The following is a 17,307-nucleotide window of genomic DNA, read 5'->3' as shown; positions in this document are numbered from 1 at the left end:
TTGTACTGTAAACTCATGGGAAACTGCTGCAGATCTGCAGCTGTGGAAACGCTGCAGATCCGCAGCAAAATCCGCAGTGTGTGCACATAGCCTGAGCTGTGAGGTCTTATATAGACAGGTGTGCGCCTTTCCAAATAAAATCCTATCAGTGTAATTTAAACACAGCTGGACTTCAATGAAGGAGTAGAGCCATCTCAAGGATGATTACAAGGAAATGGACAGCCTGTGACTTAAATATGAGCAACTGAGCAAAGGGTCTGAATACTTATCACCATGTGATATTTCAGTTTTTCTTTTCTATTAAATTTGCAAAAGATTGGGTGCAGACTGTACATTAATGAGAAAAAAATGAACTTTGTTGAATTTAACAAATGGCTGCAATGAAACAAAGAGTGAAACATTTAAAGGGGTCTGAATACTTTCCGTACCCACTGTACATTGTAAGATCTCATTCAGACAAGTTTTTATCATCTGTCCATGTTTTTCACAGATAATAATATATTTTTTTATTTACTGTATATACCGCCAACATATTCCCCAGCACTTTACAATTAGATACAACTCATACTTATGATATTTGATTATTTCCTGGGACTGAGTTGTCCGCACAAAGGCACGTCAGATAAAACTATCCCATGCACGTCTATGGGTTTTAGAAAAATCGGATATCACTCGGATGCTGTCACGCTTTGTGTCAGGGTGGGGAAAGCGGCTACAGTAGTGACCCCAGCCCCGCCGTCCCTTTTCAGTATCCCAGCATGCACTGGGGATTCTCAAATGAAGTGTCATGTGAACGGAAGTGAAAAGTAAAAGCAGGAGGAAAAACTACAGTGAGAAAAGGAGGGAATTTTTAATTAAAGTGTGTTAGAAAAGTGATTTGATTACAACATTAAATAGACATTTAGGATTTAATTCAACCTTGGTTTCAGGTCACCCCTTTAAAGGGAACCTGTCACCAGGTTCGGCCGATATAATATACGGCCATCACCTTTCAGGGCTGATATGCAGCATTCTATAATGCTGTAGATAAGCCCCCCATCCGACCTGTGAGAGAAGAAAAATAACATTTATTATCCTAAGCCTGCGGGGCGGTCCGGTCCGAGGGGTGTCGCTCTTCTTGGTCCGGCGCCCCCCATCTTCTTATGATCCCCGCCCTCCTGCTTGCTTCATGTGGATGACATGTCCCTGCATCATCCAGTCTGCTCGGCATCGCGCTCCTGCGCAGGCGTACTTATCTGCCGTGTTGAGGGAAGAGCAAAGTACTACAGACAGTGTGGATGATGCGGGGACACGTCGTCCACATAAAGCAAGCAGGAGGACGGGGATCGTAAGAAGATGGGAGGCGCCGGACCAAGAAGAGCGACACCCATCAGATTGGACCGCCCCGCAGGTGAGTATAATAAAAGTTATTTTTCTTCTCTTACAGGTCAGGTTGGGGGCAGATATACAGAATTATAGAATGCTGTATATCAGCCCTGAAAGGTGATGGCCGTATCTCGTATCAGCCAAACCTGGTGACAGGTTCCCTTTAAGTAGGGCAGTTTTGTTAAAACGTGTACCACAACTTTAGAGATTTCTGCCATATTAATATTATCTCTGAGGTGTGAATGTACAGTAGAAAAGGAGTCCTCCTGCCCTGCGGTGACGTGAGACCCGCATCTTTCAGACATCTCTGCTTTAATATTCATTCTTCAATGGCTCATATCAATAACATGACAGATATGAGCAAATATTGCCAAATTCAATTCAAGTTCATCCAGCACTGACTACGCCTCGAGTGCTGACGTGCCTGGCACCGACGTGACCTCGTGGGCAACCCTTTCATATTGGATATGAGTAATTGCTGTAAAATGTTTGTTTTTCAGTTAACACAATAACATCTTATTTCGGTTATTTATTTATTGCCTGGCAAAATCTTTTAAGTAGATTTCTTAGAACAGTATTGTACTTCTCCGAAATATATTGACATACCTTGTAACAATGGCCAGGCGGGACTCATATTGACGCTGTATTATGAGTGTATTATTTTGTCAGCCACCAGATGGCAGCGGTCTCCTTAATAATGTGTGATGTGCTGAGCACAAGGTGTCCGCTGGACACCCTGTATGTAGTGTTTGCACCCAATTCATCATTTGTTGGGGGGGCTTATGTTACCATTTTTTTTTGGGGGGGGGGGTCTTGTGGTATTTGTTGTCAGTTTTGCATCCAATTCTTCAAAGAAAAGCGTGGTTCGTGAATTTTGTGCAAATCATAAATGCTCTTTATGTTGGTCTTTTTTTCTTTTTCCCGACTTTCATGTAAAAAATATTGCCTGTTCCTTTTAAAATGTTTCATATATTTCCGGAAATATTTCAGACCTACATAAAATCCCTCCCGGGGAGGTTTGACTGCAGTTCGTTTTGGCAAAAATATCTTAGAAACTTGCTAAAAAGTTGCAATTGATATAACCCAAAACATCTGGAAAGCCTAAATCTCACCCACAATGGCGAATATATTAAAAAAAAAAGCAACAAAAACAGGCGAACGCATAAAATTGACTACAAATAAAGTGCAAATTAGAAGAATAAGCTCAAATGGAAAAGCACAAAAAGGTGCAATTGCAAGAAGGAATCGTGGCCTTCGATAATAAGAACAAAATGATGTAAAGGATTTGATTTCTGTTAATAATCTATTTCTCTCGTCTAGCCCAAGGTCTTGGCATCTCCTTATCTGATGAGCGCTTCCCGCCTGCTCCGCTGCATAGGATCTCGTCGGAGAGAAGCGGTCACCTGGAAGATAAATCTGAGGGGAAACACGCCAGAGACGAGCCGGCGTCACTCTCTGCTCCTTCTTCTCTAACGAGGCTTAATGATGGCATTTCTGCTTCTAAGGCACAGACTTTCTCGGAGAGATGTAGCCCAGAGGTAATTACAATGTTCACAACGCCGTGCGTCTTTTTGACGGTAGGAAACGTTCTTCTAACTCATTGCTTTAATAAGAACGGTTTTCATTTTGCTCGTCGCGAGGGAAAGCCGGCAGCCACGGTAAGTGGCCGCTGCCCATGAGGTGATGATTATGATCGACTCTCCGTGAGATCTTACCCAGTGCATCCCAGACTTTCAGATATTTCCGTATGGCATTTAAGGTGACATGATACCATTAGGGGACAGGTTTTATGTGTGTGCAAATGAAGGTGCGCTGCCATAGTCTATTGGGATGGATGCCTGATAATTGTCATCTGCCACACTACGGATAGTTACGCCCTACTGTCATCAGTCCCGAACCTCTTCCTTTCTCATTCTGTGGGCAACATAGAGGGATGACCGAGACCCTGATTCCAGCACTTTGTCACCTGCCTAATGCCGTGAACTAGTCATGATATCAGCCAAGCGCACGAGTGCTCGTATTTATGAGCTGTGGCTCCGTCCGTCCTCCCGCAGCTGATACAGGAAGAGAAGGCTGTCAATCAGCGTCGAGAGCCCGGGGCAGGGTTATACCACACCACAGCACACACCAGCCTGGTAACTGATTCCATTCAGACAAGGCAAGGGACTGGTCTTCATGATATCAGCCAATCGCACGAGTGCTCGTATTTATGAGCTGTGGCTCCGTCCGTCCTCCCGCAGCTGATACAGGAAGAGAAGGCTGTCAATCAGCGTCGAGAGCCCGGGGCAGAGTTATACCACACCACAGCACACACCAGCCTGGTAACTGATTCCATTCAGACAAGGCAAGGACCTGGTCTTCATGATATCAGCCAATCGCACGAGTGCTCGTATTTATGAGCTGTGGCTCCGTCCGTCCTCCCGCAGCTGATACAGGAGGCTGTCAATCAGCGTCGAGAGCCCGGGGCAGGGTTATACCACACCACAGCACACACCAGCCTGGTAACTGATTCCCTTCAGACAAGGCAAGGTACTGGTCTTCATGATATGATATCAGCCAAGCGCACGAGTGCTCGTATTTATGAGCTGCGGCTCCGTCTGTCCTCCCGCAGCTGATACAGGAAGAGAAGGCTGTCAATCAGCGTCGAGAGCCCGGGGCAGGGTTATACCACACCACAGCACACACCAGCCTGATAACTGATTCCATTCAGACAAGGCAAGGGACTGGTCTTCATGATATCAGCCAATCGCACGAGTGCTCGTATTTATGAGCTGTGGCTCCGTCCGTCCTCCCGCAGCTGATACAGGAGGCTGTCAATCAGCGTCGAGAGCCCGGGGCAGGGTTATACCACACCACAGCACACACCAGCCTGGTAACTGATTCCCTTCAGACAAGGCCGGGGACAGGTCTTCAGAAGCAATTTAGACTTATTCTTGGTCATCTTGGAAGAAGATCCACACTGCACTAACATGCTGAGCATGAAGTAAAGATTGGGTTTGTCAGGCTAAGTATGGCTGGGCGGCCATTAGCTTTACCCTTCAGGTGCGTCCACGCATTTTATATTTCCAAATCCGGCAGAAATTGATCTACGTAGGGATAAGCCCCATTCTCTGCAGGTTTCTAATCCAAAAACCTCTCCGTGTGAAATCCGAAATAAAGTATCACGCGTCTTATACATGCAGCTTTTTCTTTGCTTCACAGTCTGAATGAGGCAAATGAAAATTGAATGTATAGGTGGGCACACAGGAAACATACAGGGATCAACCCAATGCATAGAGTACAAACCATGGCAAAGACAAAGAAAAAAGGGGTATACAAAAACGGTGTCACCTATTTATCAAAAAATATACTTGGACAAAGAAAACACAGACTAAACAACTACAAAGTGTTACAACCATTTAAAAAGCCTTATGCCATTGGAATCCTGACTATAAATAGTGGTCTTTCCCAAAATAGTCACAATAAACAAGGGAACCATCAGGAATCAAGAAATGAGACCTAAATATAGGCAATACAATAATAACCCATAATGCTCATCAGTGTCAACAAAAGATCTCCATTGATGGTGTTCTGCCAGCCAAAGAAACAAGATAATAAAGTGCGCTGCTTCTAAGATAATGCCCATAATGCATGTAAAGTGTATCCACCAAAAAATATCGAGACATAAGAATGAATTAATAGGTTAATCCATATGTTAACAGCCAATGACCAATTAAGGTTCCTGTTCTTAGAGGCAAAATAGCATTTAGGCAGCCATGGAAGTCTTGTAGGAAAAGAAAATGATTCCACTAGGGAAACAAGCCCCCCGCTTTTCGGCACATAGTGTCTTTCTCAGGGGTCTTCCTCAACCGTATTATTTAAGCATGCCGAAGTAACTCTGTTAGCACTAGAGCGTGCTCGAATAACAGCCTATCAAAACATGATCGCTCATGACTAGTAGTGAGAAATTACAAAAATTGTGTTGAACTAAGCAGGTACAAATGTAGTAAAGGCTACCTTGATTCACTTCATATCAATGTAATTTGGTATCTAACTTAACATCGGCCAATGAGTTATCTTATTCCTCTTAAGTGAGATGACATCAAGATAGTGGGCCGATGCTAGGCCTATGCCCACCCGGGTCCCCGATACGCACCTCCTCGCTCCTGTGTCCCGGCGTGCTGTTGGAGGGGATCGCGGTGGATGTCTCCTGCGCGGTCGGCCTCGCAGTCGGCGGTGGAACTTCGGGTCTCGCGCATGCGCACTAGGACGCAGCCGCTCGCGCTGCCTGCCCCTTTAACATCTGCGGTACCGCAACCCGGGAGCACCCACTGACCAATGAAGCTTTGCCGACAGGTATTTCAGACCGCCCTCCCTTAGTGGAGGCTCCTGATTATTGTGTTACTTTTTGTGCCAGTACTTAGGCCCTTGATATCTGGACTCCGTGTCTGTCTTTCTTGTGGCTACTCGCCTTCCAGTGTCTTGGTCGCTTTTGCCCCTCCTGTGACCTGCTGCCCTTTGGTCTTATGCTGCTCCTCCTAGTCACCCCTACTGTTGCTGCCCTTTCCATCCATCTTTGGTTGTCCCCTGTTTCCACAATTCGTTTTGACCTCCGACCCTGTCCTCCGTCTCTTGCTACTATCCCCGTCTGTCCGTGTTACATGGTGATACCTTCTTCCCATCTCCTCGGTATTCCCTGTCCTGTATTATTTTTGTCCCTTTTTTGACCTTTTTCCTCCCTACGAGCTGCCTTCTTGGTACCGGCTGTCGCGGTACTCTTGCCCCCTGGGCCTGCCCCTAACGATCCCTGTATAGGGGTCGGATTCATCTGGTCAGCTCGCCCAGTGTGGGTATGGTGCCGCGACCCAGAGGTTCCACCCTAGGAAGTTTGCCGATTCGAGGCGTAACAGCCGATAGTCATGATAACCTTTGCTAGATCTGTACATACAGCTGAACTGCACTAATAGAATTCTGCAGAGGTTTTACCATTTAGAGTGGGTGTATTCTAAGCTGAAAAGTCAGTGAGGACATTCATCATGGACTCATGGTGACTCAGACCTGCGTGCTCTGAACATGTCCTTCCTTCAGCGAGCCTTCAAAACTCAACTTTGATGTCATCCTATTTATACCAACCCAAAAACAATCTACTTGTAAAAATGTCATTACCAGTCCTTCAAAGGGGATTTAATTAGAGACATAAGAAATCAGATTTCTCATGCTCATTAAAGATATTGTGACGAAGTGCAGGAAAGACGCATGAAATATTAATGTCAAGTGTCCTAATCCCATGAGATGTATCTGAGCGCTTAGAATAAAGCAATTATGGAGATTGGCAGTAAACATGGCCCTGTTTTATTTTGTATCCCAATGAATTGCCAGTTTATTTCTGGGACAGGATCTTTCTGTTTTATTTCGTGACCCGTCAACCTTGTCATTACATCCATGTGATCTAGTGGCATGTGTACAAGGATGACACATGGTCGCTGCTACATAGGAAGAATCTTTAGTAATGTAGTGCCAATGTTTGTGCAATGAGAAGTACAGCAAATAAGGAAAGAAGAAAAGAAGTCCTTGCCAAGATCTTACAATCTAAGTGGCACGTGCTTAGCGAGACAATAGGGACACAATGCCAATTTTGTTCACGGTCTCATTGTTGGCAAATTACTGTAACTTTAAGATGACCTGCTGTGTTCATTCCAGAAGTTTCCAGTATCCGCACTCTGGCTGTAGAAATTATTTTACTCAACTTTCACAGGGTCATCTGTGCAATCCTTCAACATAATTTCCCTGTTTTTCAATACTCTTTGTTCATCATGTGGAAATTTTTTGACTCGCCCTCGTATATGTACACACTACCCACTATTCTACAATTATTGAATACAAGAATTTCACTGTTTCTACACTATGTAAAAAAAACAACAATTTTCGATCAAAACATGTATTAGCCATCCACCATCATCAAGGTGACCTCAATGGACGGACTCTGACAAGAGTGACTTTCCTCGCTATGTGACTAACTTGGCCTCAAATGAACTATGGAGGAGATAGAAATCGGATTAACTCGAATTAAAATCTGTCTGGGAAAGCTAAGTGGCTAAGGATGCACAGCCCGGGGGGCGGCCACATGCTCCACTGTACAATGAAGAAAACACAGCACAAGGCCACCACTCCTATTAGTATTAAATCAATGTGCAAGTGCACATGTATTATGGCCAGCATATAGACATATAAGTAGAGACATTTGTGACCATGTGTGAGACATGAACTCTGAAAAATAAAAAGAATGGCAAAAAGCCGATATAGCAGTGGAAAAAAAATCCACATATCCATTTTGGCTCTCTTACATTGAGCCTTCCTAAATTCAGGGCATGGAACATTCAGTGGAAATATTATCAGTCACATTAAAACTCATGTTAAATTGTAATCTGTACACCGCTGTCATCATTTGCAGTGATTTTCATTAACCTCATATAAAGTTTTATTTGTTCTAGTAGGATTTCCTGATATTTTCTTAGTTACATTTTACAGTAAAAGCCATGAGGCGTAAACTTCATAAAAAACAGCAGGGGGATCTCGTTGTTGAAAGTTATCAGTTAGTAGAAGGCTACAAAAAAATTTCCAAGGCATTAGATTACCTTGGGACACTGTGAAGACGGCCATCACGAACTGGAAGTGGCTTAAATTTGGCACAACAGTGACATTGCCTAGAACTGGACGTCCCTCAAGAATTGATGAAAATACAAGAAGAAATGTGGTCTGGGAGGCTTTTAGGAGGCCTACATCAACATTAAAGAACCTGCTGGAGGTTCTGTCAGGAATTGCTTGTGTACTGCTTTTGACAAGAATCTCCCATAGTCTTCATATGTGTTGCATGAGGGGAAGAGTGGCAAGACAGAAGCATTTTCTTACAAAGAATAAACATCCAAGCCTGGTGTAGGGATCTGCACCCACTCAGCTGTTGTTGAGCCAGGCACATGAAGTGGAATCGCTGAAGTGTCCAAGCAGGTTTATTCAAAAAGCATAAACTGCTCTGGTTAGAAAAAAAACAAATAACCTTTCCTGGCACAAAGTAGCAAACGGGAAAAAGAAGGTACACAATCCTTGTAGGGTCCGCCCGCACAGGTCAGTGTCTTTTACAACACACACAATGGAGGTCTCCACACCTCCGGCCACAGACACTGAATGAGGCAATTGGCCTCCATTTTATTCACCATCTCTTATGACCGCTCGTAAAACCCAACCCTGGAGCGGCCCAAAACAATCCTTTCAGCACTATATGTGCTGGAGCATACCTCCGAGCTCACATCACCACAGCTAATAGCCGCGATGACACATATCTCCCATCAAGGACTTGTCCGGTGGCCATCTTACGCTGGCTATATTTTGTCAAAACCTACATCAATTCGGACAAAAGGATGTCCTTAAATGTGTTATGTACTGATGAAACCAAGGTTGAAGTTTATGGCCATAATTTCAAAAGATATGTTTGGCACAAAGGCAACATTGCACATCACCAAAAGAACACCGTACCTGCAGTGAAGCATGGTGGAGGCAACATTATGCTTGAGGCTATTTTTTGGTTGCTAGAACTGTGGCTTTAGTCAAGCTTTAGGGAATTATGAAAAATTTCAATTACACTGGTCAACGCAATTTTTCTGGCCAAAGGTTTTAAAACATATTTTAAGTCAATTTTGGCTGCTGATTACGCATATGAACTCCGTTTTTGGCTATCACATCAGGATTTCGAGAGATTTTCAATTTTTTGATGAAAACTACTCCTAATGTTTTATGATAAAAACACATAATTTTCGGTACTACATTTCATTTTGTATATTTTTAGTCAAGGAATAACAAAGATTACAAAGTCTATGTACAGCAAATCAAATATACTTACAGAATTAAACTACTAAATATAAAAACACATATATACGGCACACAGATGAGTGACAAATGGCAGTTATTTGAACTTTCTTTTCTTGGCTGATCTGTGATGTACAGCTTCTGGGCTGTCTCTCATCCAGCTCCAGCAATAGTCAGCCATCATATGTGAGTCCCACCGGCCTTGATACCGTTCTTCCATTGTTTTATTGTCCTGATGAAAACGCTCCCCTTGTTCCTCGCTCACATCCCCAAGGATTCTCTGGAGAAAAGTCCAAATGGCTGTGTAAATAGTGAATCTTGATACTCATTCTACATCGAAGATTTCGCAGACTCATTAGTAGCTCGTCCACAATCTCTTCATAGTTGTCTGCTTTCTTATTCTCTAGAAAATTCTGCACCACATTACAAAATGCATTCCAAGCTCTTTCTTCTGTCTCATTCATTGATGTGATAAAATTTGGGTCTCTCATAAGTGTTCTTATTTGAGGTCCATCAAATATTCCAGCCTTTTTCTTCTTTTCACGAAGACCAGGAAAAGTTGAACATATATAGTTAAAGCATTCTCCACTGTGATTGAGAGCTTTGAGGAACTGCTTCATCAATCCAAGTTTTATGTGTAAGGGAGGAAAGACAATGTCCTTCTTATCCACTAGAGGATCATGGATGACATTCTTATCGCCAGATGCCAAACTCTGTCGCTGAGGCCATTCAGTTTTCACCCAATGCTCTGCTGTAGCTCCACTGTCCCAGTAGCACAGAAAACAAGAGTGTTATAATAACAAATGGGAATTATGCATGTTCAAAGAAAACAAAGATATTCTCTCATTTATTGGAAGACTAAATGAAAACTAAATTTACCTTGGTGAACCGTATAAACCGGCACTTTTCATACACTACTTTTATTTATCATGGAATTCATGAAAATGGGCTATAAACCTGTAGCGCAAAAACGTGATGCGATAAATTATAAGATCAGATTTGAATTCAGCACCCTCAAATTAGTCTAAAACTGTTCTTAAGGTCCATGCCAGAAATATTTTTTTTTTTTTGTAGACCAGTGTTATCAGTCAATTTACATCAAAACCTCAGGCCTCTGCTAAAAATCTGAAGATGAAGAGGAGTTTCACCTTTCAGTACAACAACGACCCTAAACCTAACTCGAAACTAACAAAATAATTCCTTCACCAGATGATCAAAGTCTTAAAATGGCCCAGCCCATGCCCAGATCTGAATCCAATTGAAAATCTTTTAGTTGTCCTGAAGAGGGCGCTGTACACAGGTGATACCCTCACAATCTGTCAGATTTGGAGCACTAGTGCATGGAAGAGTGGGCGAAGATTGCCAATTCTAGATGTTCCGTGCTGATAGACTCCTACCAAAACTGATAAATGCTGTCATAAATTCAAATTGTACTTCAACAAAGTATTTAAGGGTGTGCTTATTTATACAAGCACATGATTTTAGTTCTTTCTTTTTCTTTTCTCACTTGAAAATATTTCAGTGTGTATACCTATATATACATTCTATAATGTCTCCTTTTATTCTTCATGTAATACGATTACGATGTGACTTTTTTTTACCTCGTCACATTTGATGCTGCCTGACTATTATCCCAGTGTTATTACTAATGACATGTAATGTAACTAACAGTAGACGCCATCATATGGCCCCAGGAGCCAGACACTAGTAAGTGCTAAGATGAATGAAATCACGTATTTTTACTTATGCTATGGAAATATCTTGGTAATCCAAGGGAGATCTGGTACTAGGGTTAAAGCACAACTCCATATTGGCTCATTCACCCCCAATTGTTGCCAGGTCTGGGGGGAAGTGGTGAATAGCATAATGGCAGAGAAGAGGGGAGATCTGAGAAGTCCTGTACACAAAATGGGCGGTTACAGGAGGTGTTGGCCCCACAAAGGTTGTATGTAAGGTGATCCCTGTAGAGGTGTCTAAGTGTGATGGAGAGGTGCAGAGGTGACCTCACAGGAGAGAAGGTGCATGCATTGTGTCATTCCTCCGCTCTCCATGTGGTGACGCAGGGGAGGGAGAGGCACAATTCTAGAACTTTTTATATATCAGCTCATTGTAAACTTTACATAAGTCATTTCCAATCTGTCATCTGACAGGGACTTTGGCCGCCCGGTCCACCAACACCAGCATCAAGAGTGAAGCCTCTCCCGACAGCTGAGAAACATAACAAAACAAGGTCTAAGGGAGACTCCGAAGAGATAATAAAAGGTATGCGTGACCCAATGCCCCATTGCGGTAATGCACGTTCCTATCTACATCTGCTCCGCTGGAATATTACATGCTCACAACATGACTTTATGCTGAACACAGAATATTTATCATTATATCAGCAGCGGTCTGTGAGTGTCTTTTTCAATTACTGCTGATAAAAGGGAATCTGTCAGCTTAATATACTGCTGCCGCCACCATATACGCATCATAATGCAAGTCCCTACACTTCTTTGGAATCAATAGCACGGCATACCTTTTGAAAACTAGTTTTATAGAGGACCCTGTGCCAAGGGATGTGTCTCCGGGCCACACATCACACCAACTCTCTGTCTGCAATCGATGCCCCTGTGCTTTTGATGGACATAAAGTGTGTCCCTTACCATCCAAAAAAGATGTTAATCAAGGGTAGGGGGGTGGCCATTGCAGATTGAGAAGTGCCGAGCGCGGGCCGCAGACCCATCAGACCACTCAGCACTGATTTACCTGCAGCATGGGACCTTATAAATGTTGTTTTCTAAAGCACCACTAGCGTTTTTTTTATTCCTCTGCCCGAGTGGTGCTTTAAGTGTAAGTGTAAGTCCTCTGCCCCTTGTCTCATATTCACCTGCCGCCTTCATTGTTTTCCAGTGTCGGTCTCCAGCGAAAAATGACCTACCGGCAGCTCTAGTGCTTCATGGAGCTGCGCAGAGGTCGTTTTTCAATACAAGTCTATGAAAGCGTTGTTCTGGCCTCATTCGGGCTCTCATAGACTTGCATTAAGAGCTTGTGACCTAGCTTCTGACTTCCGGGCAGTCAGAAGCTAACAAGATGGTGCATCGTGAACTGAGCAGTGCCGAAAATTAGTGAAGACTCCAATGGGTGAGATTGACCTGGGGCAGGGGGCTTACTTTTAAAGTACCACTCCAGGTCTGAAAAAGCTACCTGTCGGAGTGGTTCTTTAACACCTTTCCAACAGTGGGCGTAATAGTACGCCGATGTCCGTATCCCCCCTTTGATGTGGGCTTCGGCAGTGAGCCCACATCTTTCCCGATGCATGTCAGATGACATGTGCCCGAAACAGCCGTGGTTGGAATCGCGATCCACCCACGGCTACTAACCCGTCAAATGCCACTGTCAAATGCTGAAAGCGGCATTCAACTCACGCTTCTGGCCATCTGGATGGAAATCTGCCCTCCGCTGACCCGCGATGGCGGGTCACCGGTTTGTTTCCATGACAACCAGAGGTTGTCAGTGCTCATAACAAGTGTGTAATTCGACCAGATAGAGGTGATCTGATCATGGCCTATATGTAGCTGAGCCGATCGGTTTGTGGCAGCTTCTAGTCTCCCATGGAGACTATTGAAGCATGCCAAAAGTAAAAAAAAATGTTTTTAAAAATGCATATAATGCCTCTTTTTCACGTATGTGTTCCATGATTTTAACGAACACAACGTTTATTATAGTCTATGAGGCTGTTCACATGTCTGTGTTTCTTGCGGACAATATATTGTTGCCAAAATCATAGAGGCGTCTGTTTTTTGAAAGCATCAAGAATGAAAATAACCCATACAAGTCTATGAGTCGGTGAAAATCATGGCCAGGACATGGATGACATCAGTGTAAAGTCTCTGCTGGCTGTGATTACCATTGTACTGGACAGGAGAAACTTTGTCATTTAGTTATCCATAATGTGAAAATCACTGATGACCAAAACTGACCAAACACTGATGACACTTGGATCCAAGACACTACTGACAGTCCTACCATTGTTTGTGTGCATGAAGAAACATGGCCCAAGATTGTGGCCGCTAATGAAGAGAAAACCTGATGACAAGTTCCATTTAAACCAATTAAATTGTGTTAACTCTGTAAAAATCATTTTTATTGCATTGTTGAGATATTTTACAGGTCCAAGGGTATGTTCACATGGCAAATTTCTCAGGTTTGTGAATCCACCAAATTTTTCCAGAGGAAGAAGTTTCAGGAAACCCACAGTGTTTATTTTATCTTCCTGAAATGTTCTTTTTAGTGTTTTTTTTTTTTTAGTATCCTAATTGCTTTTTTAGCTGTTTTGATTGCTGTTATTTTTCAGCAGTGAAGAAACCGCTAGCAATTTTTCAATCAAAAGTACTGCAATTTTTCCATTTAAAGCCTGAATCGGGCATCCGTGTTCTGCGGTCTGTTCTATGCATGGACCCACTGCGCGTCTGCTTACCCGAATTCAACAGCCTCATAGGCATAAATGAGACTGTTGAGTTCAAGCCAGAAGATCCACAGGTAGACAGAAATTAGCCTGATTCATTCAGTGGCCAAAGCAGAAATTTTGTATCAGACAGGAACGTCTCAAGATTTGACATGTTGCTTAAAGGGTTATTCCTATCTCGAAGATACTATCCCAATATATAGTAGTTATAATAATATTAGAAAATGCCTTCAATTAGAAATCTAGTATAGTCCTTCTGTTTCCCTACGTCGCTAACCCCATGTGCAGGGCATTGCAGTAGCTTAAGTATCCATGGTTATTACCACTGATATTGCGACAGCTAGCTGTTAGTGGTCGTAACCATGGATATCTAAGGCGATGCCCAGCACATGGGGTAAAGGACAAAGCGAATCAGAAGAACTGTGTTACATTTCTAACTGGAGGTATTTGTTAATATTATTATTGTTGTTAAACCTACTACATATTGGGATAGGAGATAGGAATACCCCTTTGACCCCTTTCCAACATCAGGCATAATAGTACACCGATGTCGGACTCCCTCCATATCTTTCCCGGGACATATCAGCTGTGCGAGTGGAATCGCGATCCACCCACAGCTGTTAACCTGTTAAATGCCGCTGTCTGACTCGGACAGCGGCATTTAACAAGCACTTCCGGCAATCACGCCAGAAACCCGCCCACCGGTAACACATGTCACATGCTCGCGGGTCACTGGTGTGTTGGCATGACAACCGGAGGTCTCTTGGAGACCTCTATGGTTGTCAGTGCCGGATTGCTGTGGGCGCCACCCAGTGGTCAGAGCTCATAGCAAGTAATTCTGCTATAGAGAGGCAAACTAATCATCTCTATGTAGCAGAGCCGATCGAGTTGTGGCAGCTTCTATCCTCCCATGGAGACAATTGAAGCATGCCAAAAGTTAAAAAAAAAAATGTATTTAAAAATATAAAAAAAATATAAAAGTTCAAATCACTCCCCTTTCACCCAATTAAAAATCAAACATACACATATTTGGCATCGTCGTGTTCAGAATTGCCCGATCTATCAATAAAAAAAAGTATTAACCTGATCACCAAATGGCATAGCGAGAAAAAAAAAGTCAAAATGCCAGAATTACATTTTTTTTTTGGTTGCCACTACATTGCATTAAAATACAATAACGGTCAGTCAAAACATCATATCTGCACCAAAATTGTATCATTAAAAACGTCAGCTCGGCACGTAAAAAATAAGCCCTCACCCAATCCCAGATCACGAAAAATGGAGACACTATGGGTATTGGAAAATGGCACTATATATATATATATATATATATATATATATATATATAATTTTTTTTTTTTTTTGCAAAGTTTGGAATTTTTTTTACCAGTTAGATAAAAAATAACCTGGACATGTTTGGTGTCTATGAACTTGTAATGATCTGGAGAATCATAATGGCAGGTCAGTTTTGGCATTTAGTGAACCTGGCAAAAAAGCCAAACAAAAAACAAGTGTGGGATTGCACTTTGTTGCAATTTCACCGCACTTGGAATTTTTTTTCCCCTCGCATGGATATATTGATGGAAAAATAAAAAAGTTATGGCTCTGAGAAGAGGTGGAGCGAAAAACGAAAGCGCAAAACCGAAAAAAGCTCTGGGGTGGTTAAGGGGTTAAGATTGCGTTAAAAACACCATCCTATACTTTATCGTGTGTTATCCCCGTGATATCTGTAAGAAGCTTTTTGCGTGCTTCCACTTCACATTGTTTTCTCCTTCCGCTCAGTCCTTATTTTGTTGTATCCTGAAAGCGCATAACATTTTCTGAAACATTCTGAATTCAGTTTTGTCGCCTCCTTTATCACATTGCACAAATATATATAATAATTGGACATTTTATATTTGCTTTATGTTTTTATTTTATGATGGGATCCCTGGTGGGCTAGGATGGTGAAGGGGTCAGTGGTAATATACGGTATGTAAGCACTCTAGGGTTTGGAATGAATACGGAGCATTCCTGTTATATCTTTCTAATGCCTGGAGCTCGGCTTTTATAATATAGGACTCCAAAGCATCGAGTCTACTTCACACGGCCATAACTGCCGGCACTGAGGGGAGCTCAGCGTATACATATTTATACAGCTCTGATAATGCTGAACTAACAGTATAAATCCATCCATAAGTAGCTGCACTAGCGGCCGCTGCAAGCAGAGATCATTTCATCGTTGATCTCCAGAGCTCGGTGCTGCGGAGTGGCCCCTTCATCCTTCCAGGGCCGTTACTAGTGTGGCCATTGCTGTAGTTACACCCATGCCCTCGGCTTGTGATTAAGTGAAGAATTCTGCTTTTCACACATGACTTCCCGATGTTCTCTCCTCTTTATTGTCTTTACTATGACAAGTATTTGCCACACAAGAGTCGTCTAATTTTGGGAGTTGGCAGCGATAATATAATTAAGTATATACTGGGATCAGAAACCACAATGTGTAAAGAAGTTTTACAGAATGTTTCTCCGATCAGGTATTTTATGTCAATTTAAATGAGTTGTCCAGACAAAAGTAAGCCTTGCCCATAGGACTGAATGAGTGAAAAATAACAAATTCATGACCACTCCCCACTGGCCCCATCTGAATCCTGCACGGTTCTCTATGTGGTCTGTGTCAGCGCAAAGGGTGGAGAGTCACCAGAGTTCAACCAACCCCTGGGTGATTGACTGCAGTGGTCCTTTGACTTTAAAGGGAATCTGTTAGCAAGTTTTTACTATGTAATCTGAAGGCAGCATGCTGTATAGGTTAGAATACTGGTTTCAGCGATTCCTCCCTTATCAAGCTTTGTGCTGATGTTTGCTTGCACTGATTTGTTTTAGCATCAGGAGCTTATCACTACGTGGACTCAGCAGTGCGGGCCTGGTAATGCGCCCCTTCTGTGATTAGCACTGGCTATAGCCATTATACAAAGATACAGAGCATGGTGTGGGTGGGGATAGCTTTCTCAGCTCTGCTGCATTGCTAAATCTAAAACCTTTGTGTCAGAATGGCTGCACCCAGTAAACTAAGTAATACATCTTTGGATTCAGGGTCTATTTGCCTACATTATGCCACTCTCAGATGAAGCAGCAAAAACCTTCTGACAGAATCCCTTTAATCAGTATTGCATCTGAAAAACATCCAATAACGCACTGCTCAAGTCAAATGCATCGCATCCAGCGGCTGGTTGTACTGCAATATCTCCACTTCTTGTACCGATGGAGCGTCCTGCGCTGGATCCAGGTGGGTGCTAGTTGGTGAGTATCAAGGCAAAGACAACCCTTTTAATTCAATTTTAGTATAGCAGTTTTTTGTAATGAGGTTGCTGCTACATGATAATTACCTGATTTTTTTTTTTTTTTTTTTTTTTGAGCATCTAAAGATCTTTAATTAAAAACGGTGGTCTATGGCAAAAAACCTAAGGGTGAGCTTCATTTCATTCAGTCACGGTTGTCACCGCCCATGTAATTTGAATGATATTCCCCAGATTGTGCCAGCATCGCTCAAATCCACTTTGAATGATCCAGCACTCGCGCAGTGTGCATCGTGGAGCCGCGGTTGCGCAGTGTCAGTTGGCCCATGCGCACTGAAGCTGTGTGTAGTACCCAGTTTCACTGACTGTGTGAGGCCGGAG

At 42.8% G+C, this 17,307-nt stretch overlaps 1 protein-coding gene across 2 annotated transcripts in view; it reads left to right on the top strand.

Annotated features, from left to right (window-relative positions):
- MAP9 (microtubule associated protein 9) overlaps positions 1-17,307 on the top strand; it is a 286,412-nt gene that overhangs the window by 114,798 nt on the left and 154,307 nt on the right. For both annotated transcript variants that reach the window (XM_069744116.1, XM_069744115.1), the window contains 2 exons: positions 2,686-2,903; positions 11,355-11,466. In XM_069744116.1, the coding sequence (XP_069600217.1) occupies positions 2,686-2,903; positions 11,355-11,466 (330 nt within the window). The remainder of the gene's footprint in view (positions 1-2,685; positions 2,904-11,354; positions 11,467-17,307) is intronic.

This window comes from Ranitomeya imitator, chromosome 1, assembly GCF_032444005.1.
Source record: "Ranitomeya imitator isolate aRanImi1 chromosome 1, aRanImi1.pri, whole genome shotgun sequence".
In the NCBI taxonomy this organism is placed as follows: Eukaryota; Metazoa; Chordata; class Amphibia; order Anura; family Dendrobatidae; genus Ranitomeya; species Ranitomeya imitator.
Note: the sequence above shows the minus strand (reverse complement) of the source record. Positions and strands in the feature narration are given on the sequence as shown.